Source organism: Haliotis rubra, unplaced genomic scaffold (genome assembly GCF_003918875.1).
Source record: "Haliotis rubra isolate DU_JTF1 unplaced genomic scaffold, ASM391887v1 Scf88, whole genome shotgun sequence".
Classification (NCBI taxonomy): domain Eukaryota; kingdom Metazoa; phylum Mollusca; class Gastropoda; order Lepetellida; family Haliotidae; genus Haliotis; species Haliotis rubra.
Genome location: NW_025767612.1, coordinates 903,420 through 915,859, shown reverse-complemented (window position 1 = coordinate 915,859; position 12,440 = coordinate 903,420). Strand labels below are relative to the sequence as shown.

Below are 12,440 nucleotides of genomic sequence, written 5' to 3'. Positions count from 1 at the left end.
AGGCACCCAATGGCATGCACACAAACACAGTGATCTAACCCACTCATCCACCACGGCTTCCGAGGTGTTATTTCTATACACACATGGCAGTATTTAACCTTCATCTTGTGAAAAGAACAGATCTGAATCATGACAAATGAAGGGGTCCCACAAACGACTAATGATCTTTTATTTTGTTCCAAGTGAGTAGAAACACCTGTCCGATATATTTCTATTATATATTATGAATAAAATGGACTGAAAATCAAAGTCTAAAAATCATCCTGGAAACTTTTTTGTGAAATAACCCCCCATCCCACTGCAGCAGTTCGTATATCTACTAGCTAATTTGAGTTTTACCAGCCACCATACGGAAGGGAACATGCCTAAATTAACCTATCCAAACTATAAACCAAATATTGACTTCCAAAGTTGAGGATGTTTCGAGAAACCCAGACAGTTATCTACAGTCACGAAAAAACGTAGGCAGTGAGCGTAGAATTTGCAGATGGTTCATTTGCTGGGTCTTTGCTTTGTCTTGAGTCTTCGATAAGTAGTAATGGAAGACCTTTCTGATTTTCTGAAAAACACAAACATACCATAATATATTGACTAGTTACTGGTGAGAAAATAAAATCGACGGTCAGCGAATTCAGTATTGTAACATGCAGTGGATTCGAAGCCTGGCCAACGCCTTCACGGTTGTTTTGCTATTTACTTTCTTAGAAACATCCTCAACAATCTGTGCATAACAGACTGCCTCCATGGCGTAGTGGTTAGAACGTCCGCCCAGAGAGCGGAAGGTCGCGGGTTCGATCCCCAACCGTGTCATACCAAAAGACGTTCAAGTATGGTACTTGTTGGTCCCTGACTGGCGCTCAGTTTTAATGGCACTTGCAGGCTTGGAGTCAATATAATGTATCTGTGTGGGGTATTCATGCTTCACTGCGGCATGGTATCTCAGTGAGCTGGCACTATAAAACCAGCTTAAGTCTGGGTTAGTACAAGCAGCCACACATACACACGTATGCACGTCGTCATATGAGCGAAATATTCTTAAGTACGACGTTAAATCCCATTTCACCTCGCATCACTGTACATAACAAGTTACCTTCCGAAACTTCCCCTGCAGATGTAGGCCGAGAAGGCTGTCTGTAAACAGTAAACATGAACAGTTGATGACTTTTCCATATTAAAATAGTATTATTTCATACCAGCGTTGAATGTACAGAAACACTTCAGGCATCATCATTCACGACATGCCATATTCCAAGGTAATTATGTAGGTTGTAATCAAGAATTAATAACATTCAGATATGTATGAATTCAGAATGAGAATTATCAGTGGGAATTTCATATTAAGGAAAACCAAGTTCTATGAATAGTCAACTTCTTTATTCCAATGAATGCGACGTTTCAGTGTAGATGCTAACACCGTTATCAAGCAGGTTATCATCACTTACTTGATAACGGTGTTCGTATCTACACCGATACGTCGCACTCATTGGAATAAAGAAGTTGACCATCCGTAGAACTTGGTTTCTTTACAACTTCTAAAATGCCCCTCAAAGAAAGAATTTGATATTCCTCGTTAAAAACATATACACGTAACTAATGCACCACCGAGCTTGGGTTTCACTATCATATGTCCCTGTGTTATCATTGCGACCTTAATCAGTTCAGACCCAGCGTTTATCGAAATTCTGGAAAGCAGTTCATATGTAAACAAGGATTCCAAGAAGTCTTCACGAGGCCTGAAGTGCATTATCTTACCTCACACATAAATGTCGTTTTCTGATTGGCTGAGCCAATCAATGTACCCCGCTTACAACGAGTAACATTTTCTGTGTTACCTGCTGGAAATGCCGGACTGTGGGAATTCGTTTGGAACTTCGTATTAGTAGTGTTTGGGCTGTTGCCTAACTCCAGTACTCCTTATTATGATCCAATACCCGTGCTTCAAACAGTTCAAAATTAACATTGAAGTGTTCTTTGAGATAAATACGTTGTTCACTGATTCCTCGGGGCCCATGGGTTGATGTACCCTCTATGTTTGCATATGTTCCCCCCGCCCTTCGGGCTCAAGGAACATAAACAAACATGGAGGATACATCAACCCATGCCCCCCCTCGTGACCTGTTAAGAACTTATATTGTATACCTCCGGAAATTGATTCCGTCCTCGATGGTCTCCGGAAGGTCTCTGTTGAGTGTTTCTGGCAGCAGGAGGGCAAACAGACCTGCCAGGACAGCCAGACTGCCAAACATCAACAGAGGCAGGGCGCGGCCGAAGTCCCCGTCGACAAACTTGCCCTTTGTAAGAAAAGTCAGGTATGTCCTGTGTCAATTGGAAAACAATGAATTTGATTTAATGCTGTGTCTCTCCACCCCTTAATCACTAAATACAACATATTCCAACACAATCACATCTCAAACTTAGATTTAATTCAAGAACACAAAGTAATTGTAGCAAGACTTTACCAATCCTAAAGACGAAACTCCCCAAATAATCAATAATATATTTCGTGAAGGAAATCCAAGTTCTATGGATAGTCAGCACCTTTATTGCAATGAGTGCGACGTTTCGGTATAGATACTAACACCGCTATCAAGCATGTGATGTGATGACATGTTTCACACATGCTTGATAGCGGTGTTAGTATCGGAAACACCGCACGCATTGCAATAAAGGAGCTGATTATCAACAGAACGTGGGTTTCCTTTATCTTTATTTTCATCTCCAATTTCTAAAATACCTCTCAAAGAAAAATATCTCGTTACCAAGTCAACAACATAAGGGGCGATCATGGCCCCTAGCCGTGCACAAGAGGACCCGGCACCAGTGGCGGAGTGACGGATGACTGTGGGGAACAGCTCCGAGGAGAAGACGTACATGATTAGAAAGCCTCCCGTGGATCCAAGCTTTCCAATCATAGCCAGTAGAACAGTGACCCACTGTAATGCTGAAGAGGAAATTTTTCTCATAAGAAAAAAATGCCAAATACAGTTGATGGTATTTGTCTTTAGACATCTGTATTTTGCACTTTCAAACAACAAACAATCGTATTTACTATTTATCGGGTAACTATCAATATTTATGCAAACATTTACCTACGAATGCAAGTGCACTACAGTGCCTTTGGTAAAACGGATATGCAAATAGCATGAACTGTTCTAAATCTGATTATCATATTAGGTATTCTGATCATGTCTCCATGCGTTTAATACATGCACGAATACACATAAATATTAAAGATATTTTAAACTATGAATAAAAAATGAAATGATTATATAATCCTATGTAGAAAGCCACACAAACAATATATGTCACTTGATTGATATTTTACATGTACACAGTCAGAAGAACCCTTCGTGTTGGTAGCAGATCTACTGTTTTAATTTAAGCTCTTTCATGTATCAAATACAGTTGGTTATTAAATCTGCAGCTGTGGTGGCACTGATTAGCTACTTTCTGTTCTAACATGTTATATTATGCCTGAGTGCCAGAATATGTAAATTTATTTTTATCAGTTTAGTTATACTTATTAAGATTTTTTGTTTAGGATAGACGTTTCTACAAAGTACCTTTTTCTGATACGAATACAGATATACCAATTTGAAGTAAATTTTTATCTTATCTTCAGCTGAACGGTGCAAATATCGACTTGTAGTTGGTGCGACCGATTGACGCTCCTTTCACTGCATTCCAACGCAAGTTGACTTTTAAAAATTACTTTGAAACTAAGTTGGACTAAGGTTTGGAAGTCTCGAAGTAGTGGGCGGAGGAGTAGCCAAGTGGTTAAAGCGTTTGCTCGTTACACAGAAGACATGGGTACAATGTGTAAAGCCCATTTCTGGTGCCCCCCACTGTGTTATTGCTGGAAAAATGCTAAAAGCGGCGTTCAAACCTCACTCACTCATTCACTCGAAGTAGTGTCATTACGTATATTGTTTCTCCTACAGAGAAAATTGTCCGAAAATTAGAACTGACTGATAAAATGGACTCAGTTGCTGCCTCATCACGAGTTATGGTTTTGCTTACCCGTATCAGCAATGTAGAACTGTCAGCGCCGATTGGCTGATTATAAAGATCCTGTGACATGACCTGAATGAATGAATGTGTCCTAAAACGCAGAGTAAACGATCTTGCTTCAAATAGCGTTGTTCACTTTCAGGTATGAGTGTGGTTGGATGTGAATACTCACGCTGGTCTGCATAGAGGATGGGGAAAATGGTGAGGATGCAGGACACTCCCATTGTGAACAGTGATGCACAGTACATGGTCTTCCTGCCCAGTTTGTTGAGCAGTGTTATGACGAGGACGAACGCCGGGAACTCCACCAGCCCCACCAGCAGGAAGTTGAGGTGGAGGCTGCCTGCTCCCAGGTTGTCTGAGTGGAGGGACAGGCCATAGTACCCCATGCTGACCACCAGCCTGAAACACAAAGGACACACCGCTGGACACAAACCTATATGTTGCATAGTATTGACAACCAACTAGATTACACACAACACTGATCTCAAACCTAAATCTGAAACTTCTGGATGATGAATCTCCTTGGTGAAGTAGTTTCGAAACAGATCTTTTTGTTTCTTTGTTGTTTAACTATGGACTCTGCTCCAGCTCTGTCCGATTGTCCAAATGGCCCAATTGGAAACAGACCGTCCAGCGATCTTAACGACGACGGTTAGAATGGATCTTTCCCGACAAATGCTTGTCATAAGAAGCAACTAACGGTTCGCATGGTCAGGCTCGCTGACTTATTTTACATATGTCATCGTATCCCAATTGATCTATCCGTATGTTATTAGTCACTGGATTGTCTGATCCAGTCTCGATTATTTACCAACCGCCGTCATCCAGATGGTCCGGCGATATGACGACCGCCGTCAAAATCTACGAAGTGACTGAACCTAACCAACTAAACCAAATAATTTAATTTACTATTCTAGGTAGGAATAGCCCTTGTGCCAAAAACCTTACCAGTTAAAGAATATGATGAGTGTTCGTGTACACATGACTGGAGTCGTGAACAGATCCAAGAAGCTGCCCTTAGGCTTGTCGTCAGTCTCTGTCACGTGTTGTGACAGGTTGGCAGGCAACGTGACTTGATTCACATCAGCCATGCGCCGCATGATCACTTCCGCTTCCTGCTGCCGGCCCTGCTTCAGCAGCCATCTTGGAGATTCTGGAAGGATCCTGTAAACCATATGTTGTCCTCTGAAGTTTTAAGCAAAATAATAGAAATGATGGAATAAATTTGAATGAATGCGTTTTCCGTGACAGGATATATTTTTAATTTTGTACTAGTAAAAATGAAGAAGTTGTTGATACTATAGTATATATAATAACATTAACTGATTAATGTCAGGAAATGGGAAATGAGAAACGTCTAACGTGCAATGGACGATGGGGAAGCCTAGTGCTAAACGTGCTGGATCGTTTAGGCGAAGGCCCGGGTTCGATTCCCAAGGTACATTGCGCAAAGGCCAATTTTGGTATCCTCGCTGTGATATGATTTCCTTGCTATAATATGACTAAAATATGGCGTAAATCTCACTCACTCATTGAAAATGAAAAAGCCAGGTAAAACCACTATAGATTCCAAATTCCAGCACAAGCAAGAAGCCGTTGAGAAGGAATATCCTCTTTCTGTGCAATCTGGATGATACATCTGAATGCATTGCGCATTCATGATTAAAACAAACCCTTTCTCATGGAATTTGGATGATAAATAGGTATAAATAGCGCATTAATAATCAAAATAACATCCTTTCTCTGTGAAATGGTGTGAAACCCATTAGGGTGCCTCCCGATATTGCTGGAATATTGCCAAAAGCGGCGTAAAACCATACTCACTCACTCTCTGTGGAATTTGGATAATAAGCAGATATAAACTGCGCATATTTAGAATAACGGGATTCACAACTGACCCAAAGGCCCTCGTGTCTTTGCGAGGATTAAAGATGTTATTTTTTTTTTAATTTGAGATGACCCCCGACTCAAAATGCATCACAGTACAATACATTATGGTGTCAGGGTGTATAGGGTCGGGGGTCATCTCAAAAACATTTTGTTTTTAATCTTTAATCTTCGCAAAGACACGACGGCTTGTGAACTGACCACCAGTACACAAGACACGCTGCAACAGGGACGGCCGTGGCCAGCTCCAGCGTGTGCCAGTCCCGGATGAAGTAACCCAGTCCGGACAACACCACCATACCAATGGCGAAGAATGTCTCCAGCATCACTCCAAAATAAACACGTTTTGTAGGACCGGTTATTTCAATACCTGAATTGTATGAAACAGTGTTAGAGTGTATTTTGGGTTTATTACGAACAATTGATCACAAATATTAGTAAACATTTACAATATATCTGTTTGAAGTCGTAAAACCGATCTTTAAAAATGTTTTTACGTATACACATATGGACTTTTTTATGACTTCTTCCTCCATCGACTGACGAATAACATTATTAAGGTTTTGTTCGCATTCTTATCTGCCACCAATTTTCTTTTGGCGGCTACGGAAGGTTATTGGCATAGTATGACATTATCCTCACATTTACTTCTTCAGCATGGCCACGAAGAATTTTGTTGTATATATATCTTCAGATGGGGAAGCTAATGAGAATACTAATTTATGGCAACACTTTCAGTTGGTTTCCAATCCAACTTAAATGTTATTGGTAGTTATGAACAGTTGGTTATTAAGCTTCTTTAGATGGACATCGAGCTATCTGTAGAAAGTATTTATTTCCCATAAATAGATGTGAATATGACTTTTATAATACTCAGCTACGTGACATCAAATTTTGCTTGTAAGAAACCAGTATATAATTATGGAAAACATGCTTTAATATCAATGCTGGTCGTTTGAGAATAGGCTTTGGTGACATTTTATACCCAAGTGAACTGCAGTATCGAGACACTGTTTCTTACATATTTTCAGCATGGTTCCTGTCTTGGTCAGACGATTTAACAACAATAATACAAGTTTGGTTTGTTAGCTTCTTGTTTAACGCCGCACCAAGCAATATCTCAGCTATATGGCGGCGGTCTGTAAATAATCGAGTCTGGACCAGACAATCCAGTGATCAACAGCATGAACACCGCTCTACGCAATACGATGACATGTGTACACCAAGTCAGCGAACCTGACCACCGGATCCCGTTAGTCGCCTCTTACGACAAGCATGGGGATTGATGAAGACCAATTCTAACCCGGAAAAGGACAAGCAAAGGTAAAATCTCCAAATAAGTCATGAACGTCATTTTACCAATTACAAAGCACGAAACAAAGACCCCGACCGCAGAGGCACCGTTGATGAAGCGCAGGATGGCGAACATGACGAAGTTGCTGGACCAGTTGAGGAGGATGCCGCCGGCGATGAGAACCAGGAGACAGAGGTAAAGAGCCTTCTTCCGACCGATCCTTGGGAAACGGTATAAAAGGTTGTGTCACTGTGTCTTGAAAACTACGATAAAATTATTTATAACTGAAGGTGATTAAAAATCAGTATCTGTGACTTGACTGGTGCCTCAAGTTATTTACACTTCTATTTAACGGCACATATTACATGAAAACGATCTTGAAAGGTTCAACCTCAATGTGATATAAACCAAAAATATATATAATTGTGGGACTTGCACTTGTGCATAAGGCAGATGTATAATATCTCCATCAAGAGTCATTACTTCAGAAACTGGACTACACCGGATATTCAAAAAGATTCTTAAAAGAAGTGCGTTCAATATTTATATGTAAGCAATAGATCTTGTATCAGTTGTTAATCTAACAAAACAAGTTTAAAGTCTATTTCATATGATCACCACACACCTGTCCCCTAGGGTTCCGGCTGCGAAGGATCCCAAGAAGCATCCTCCCATGTAGATCACCTTTGAATGTGTTGCCAGTATTGCGTTGTCACACACAAAATTCAACTGAATATACAAATAACGCCATGAATGAATGAATGAATGAATATGACTCAATTAATATGTGGGTATGTAATAGTAGAGAAAGACATACTAAACGCACATTAATTCGAAATATACGATTCCATTTAATTGTAGTGAAGCGAGTTGGATAAAAACGATTCTCTGTACATAATATGTTACGGATGAGTATGCATGTTAAATATGGAAAGGCTTTCCAAAGGTTTGATCAAGCCTATATCATTTCAGAATGAACCACATGAATTCACTTTTGAAAAGTGAGGCGAGGTGAAATTGGGTTTAACGTCGTGCTTGAGAATATTTCGCTCATATGACGACGTGCATGCGTGTGTATATGTATGTGTGGCTGCTTGTACTAGCCCAGACTTAAGCTGGTTTTATAGTGCTAGCTCACTGAGATATCATGCCGCAGTGAAGCATGAATACCCAACTCAGACACAGTATACTGACTCCGAGCCGACCAGTCCTTGTTGTACCCATTAATGCCGAGCGCCAGGCAGGGACCAACAGGTACCATATTTGAACGTCTTTTGGTATGACGCGGTCGGGGATCGAACCCGCGACCTTCCGCTCTCCAGGCGGACGCTCTAACCACTACACCACGGAGGCGGCCCTCTTGAAAAGTAGATGAGACCAGCTTGTAGGTCGAGAATGCTTGTGCTCTGACATTGATAGTATATATTTAACAACTAGTTTACACTAGCGCTCCCACGATGAGACAAAAAGGAGTAATTATAAACAACAGCCGAAATGAGACAAGTTAAGATGTGTCAAACAAATTGCTAATGTTCTTTTTATTTGCTTTTTGCTATTAACAGGGTGTAAATTATATTCTGCGCAATCAGGCCATAAAGCTGTAATGATGGATAAACTTAACCTCTGATGACACCGTGGACTCGAACACAGACTTGTCGTACACCCACTTTGTACAGGGAACTACTGTACGGTTTGCTAGGTCATTGATGCCAACGTCAAAGTAGATGTGACAGTTGTCGAGCTGCAGTTTGCCGTCCCTTTTGACGTAGGGGATGGTGACGTTGATAAGCCGGGCGTGATCGGCAGACTGTACATCGTAGGTGTCGTTGTCGTAGCCAGGGATGGCGCACCTGTAGGACAATAGACATGAGGTGAGTTCGATTCCGATCCCGGTTTGTTTCATTTTTCCCTTGCACCAATGTGAAAAGAAGTGAAGGAAAGTCAGCTTAAACTGTTATGTTTATACGTCCCTTGCACCAATGTAAGGAAAAGTCAAGTCAGTTTAAAGTGTTTGTTTTATATTTCCCTTGCAAGAATGTACAAATGAATGAAGGAAAGACAGCTTTAAGTGTTATTTTTATATGTCCCTTGCAACAATGTACAAAGAAGTGAAGGAAAACAGGTTTAAAGTGTTATTTTTATACGTTCCTTGCAACCAATGTACAAAAATAATGAAGGAAAAGTGAGCCCTTTACCAATGTTTAATTTTTATACGTTCCCCTTGCACCAATGTACAAAGAAATTAAGGAATGTCAGTTTCAAAGTGTTATTTATATATCTCCCTTGTACCAATGTAAAAAGAAGTGAAGGAAAGACAACTTAAAGTGATATTTTTGTATGTCCCTTGCACCAATGTTTAAAAAGAAGTGAAGGAAAGCAGGTTTTAAGTGTTATTTTATACGTTCCCTTGCAATCAATGTACAAATAATGAAGGAAAGACAGCTTTAAGTGTCATTCTTATATGTCCCTTGCAACAATGTACAAAGACAGTGAAGGAAAACAGGTTTAAAGTGTTATTTTTATACGTTCCTTGCACCAATGTACAAAGAAATTAAGGGATGTCAGTTTAAAAGAGTTATTTATATATCTCCCTTTTACCAATGTAAAAAGAAGTGAAGGAAAGACAACTTAAAGTGATATTTTTGTATGTCCCTTGCACCAATGTTTAAAAGAAGTGAAAGAAAACTGGTTTAAAGTGTTATTTTTATATGTCCCTTGCAACAATGTACAAAAGAAGTGAAGGAAAACAGGTTTAAAGTGTTATTTTTATACGTTCCTTGCACCAATGTACAAAGAAATTAAGGGATGTCAGTTTAAAAGTGTTATTTATATATCTCCCTTGTACCAATGTAAAAAGAAGTGAAGGAAAGACAACTTAAAGTGATATTTATGTATGTCCCTTGCACCAATGTTTAAAAGAAGTGAAAGAAAATCGGTTTAAAGTGTTATTTTTGTATGTCCCTTGCACCAATGTAAAAAGAAGTGAAATAAAACCGGTTTAAAGTGTTATTTTATATGTCCCTTGCACCAATGTATAAAGAAATTAAGGGATGTCAGTTTAAAAGTGTTATTTATATATCTCCCTTGTACCAATGTAAAAAGAAGTGAAGGAAAGACAACTTAAAGTGATATTTTTGTATGTCCCTTGCACCAATGTTTAAAAGAAGTAAAGGAAAACAGGCTTCAAGTGTTATTTTTATACGTTCCTTGCACCAATGTACAAAGTAATGAAGGAAAGACAGCTTTAAGTGTTATTTTTATATGTCCCTTGCAACAATGTACAAAGAAGTGAAGGAAAACAGGTTTAAAGTGTTATTTTTATACGTTCCTTGCACCAATGTACAAAGAAATGAGGGATGTCAGTTTAAAAGCGTTATTTATATATCTCCCTTTTACCAATGTAAAAAGAAGTGAAGGAAAGACAACTTAAAGTGATATTTTTGTATGTCCCTTGCACCAATTTTTAAAAGAAGTAAAGGAAAACAGGCTTCAAGTGATATTTTTATACGTTCCTTGCACCAATGTACAAAGTAATGAAGGAAAGACAGCTTCAAGTGTTATTTTTATATGTCCCTTGCAACAATGTACAAAGAAGTGAAGGAAAACAGGTTTAAAGTGTTATTTTTATACGTTCCTTGCACCAATGTACAAAGAAATGAAGGGATGTCAGTTTAAAAGCGTTATTTATATATCTCCCTTTTACCAATGTAAAAAGAAGTGAAGGAAAGACAACTTAGGGTGATATTTTTGTATGTCCCTTGCACCAATGTTTAAAAGAAGTAAAGGAAAACAGGCTTCAAGTGATATTTTTATACGTTCCTTGCACCAATGTACAAAGTAATGAAGGAAAGACAGCTTTAAGAGTTATTTTTATATGTCCCTTGCACCAATGTACAAAGAAGTGAAGGAAAACAGGTTTAAAGTGCTATTTTTATACGTTCCTTGCACCAATGTACAAAGAAATGAAGGGATGTCAGTTTAAAAGTGTTATTTATATATCTCCCTTTTACCAATGTAAAAAGAAGTGAAGGAAAGACAACTTAAAGTGATATTTTTGTATGTCCCTTGCACCAATGTTTAAAAGAAGTAAAGGAAAACAGGCTTCAAGTGTTATTTTTATACGTTCCTTGCACCAATGTACAAAGTAATGAAGGAAAGACAGCTTTAAGAGTTATTTTTATATGTCCCTTGCACCAATGTACAAAGAAGTGAAAGGAAAACAGGTTTAAAGTGTTATTTTTATATGTTCCTTGCACCAATGTACAAAAGAAATGAAGGGATGTCAGTTTAAAAGTGTTATTTATATATCCCCCTTCTACCAATGTAAAAAGAAGTGAAGGAAAGACAACTTAAAGTGATATTTTTGTATGTCCCTTGCACCAATGTTTAAAAGAAGTGAAAAGGAAAACAGGTTTCAAGTGTTATTTTTATACGTTCCTTGCACCAATGTACAAAGAAATGAAGGAAAGAAGTTTAAAAGTGTTATTTTTATATTCCCTTGCAAAATGTACAAAGAAGTTAAGGAAAACAGTTTAAAGTGCTATTTTATATACGTTCCTTGCACCAATGTACAAAGAAGGAAGGAAAACAGGTTTAAAGTGCTATTTTTGTATGTTTTGCCCAATGTACAAAGAATGAAGGGATATCCCCTTCTACCAATGTAGTGACGGAAAGCCACACTACTGTTTTTGTCTAGGAATCCCAGACAAGAAAAATCTCCCTTTGTCAATTTTACATGTATTCAGTCGATATTTGAACCACTCACCTGTGTCCAGGTATGTTCAGCAGGAACACACTGATCATCATCCTGATGCCAAAGGTGATGCCAGAGAGAGACAGGAAAAGGGAGATCCATCTCTGGTAGCGTCCAAACTCCCCCAGGAGCCGCAGAACATCGTCGAAACTCAGCCTCATCTTTACATATCACCGATAGCACCGCGTTCCCTGTATACGTTATATCAATCTATATGGTCTGAAATCACAACTAACCTTTCGATTCTTAGGACAGTTCTTCGTTCATTTCACCTGGACATGACTCATGCGTCACTTTTGTCAACAACAGTGAGGTAATTGAGTTTCATAAAAATTTCGCTTGTCCCCGTATCAGTTCCTGAAAGTGCTTCACATGAAAATATTGTCATTGTTATGGCTGACTGCAAGAGATGCCTGCAGCACGCATCCGTGAACATATCCCGGAGGCTGCTGCCAGTTGATCTGGCAGAGACTGTTACTGTTTACCATATGT

General features: G+C 39.1%; 1 protein-coding gene across 2 annotated transcripts; it reads right to left on the bottom strand.

The window, feature by feature from the left end:
* Nucleotides 1-152: 152 nt before the first annotated feature.
* LOC124263357 (organic cation transporter protein-like) lies at nucleotides 153-12,419 on the bottom strand. 2 transcript variants are annotated; one of them, XM_046697953.1, is made up of 11 exons: nucleotides 11,961-12,419; nucleotides 8,817-9,045; nucleotides 7,821-7,924; nucleotides 7,261-7,415; nucleotides 6,103-6,271; nucleotides 4,963-5,178; nucleotides 4,184-4,413; nucleotides 2,760-2,941; nucleotides 2,140-2,316; nucleotides 1,091-1,131; nucleotides 153-559 (listed from the first exon to the last, which is right to left on the bottom strand). In XM_046697953.1, the coding sequence occupies exons 1-11, from the start codon at nucleotides 12,107-12,109 to the stop codon at nucleotides 493-495; spliced, it is 1,719 nt and encodes a 572-aa protein (XP_046553909.1). In that variant the 5' UTR covers nucleotides 12,110-12,419; the 3' UTR covers nucleotides 153-492. The 2 variants fall into 2 exon arrangements, with proteins under 2 accessions (XP_046553909.1, XP_046553907.1); XM_046697951.1 differs by having other exon boundaries at nucleotides 2,140-2,291.
* Nucleotides 12,420-12,440: the final 21 nt, after the last annotated feature.

Excerpts from the sequence above, each read along its gene's own strand:
- LOC124263357 (XM_046697951.1), bottom strand. The coding sequence starts at position 12,109 with ATGAGGCTGAGTTTCGACGATGTTCTGCGGCTCCTGGGGGAGTTTGGA. Across the intron at positions 2,292-2,759 it reads CCCCTTATGTTGTTGACTTG|GGCAAGTTTGTCGACGGGGA; the intron begins GTAACGAGATAT and ends TTTCTTACAAAG. Across the intron at positions 1,132-2,139 it reads GACGGAATCAATTTCCGGAG|ACAGCCTTCTCGGCCTACAT; the intron begins GTATACAATATA and ends TACTGTTTACAG.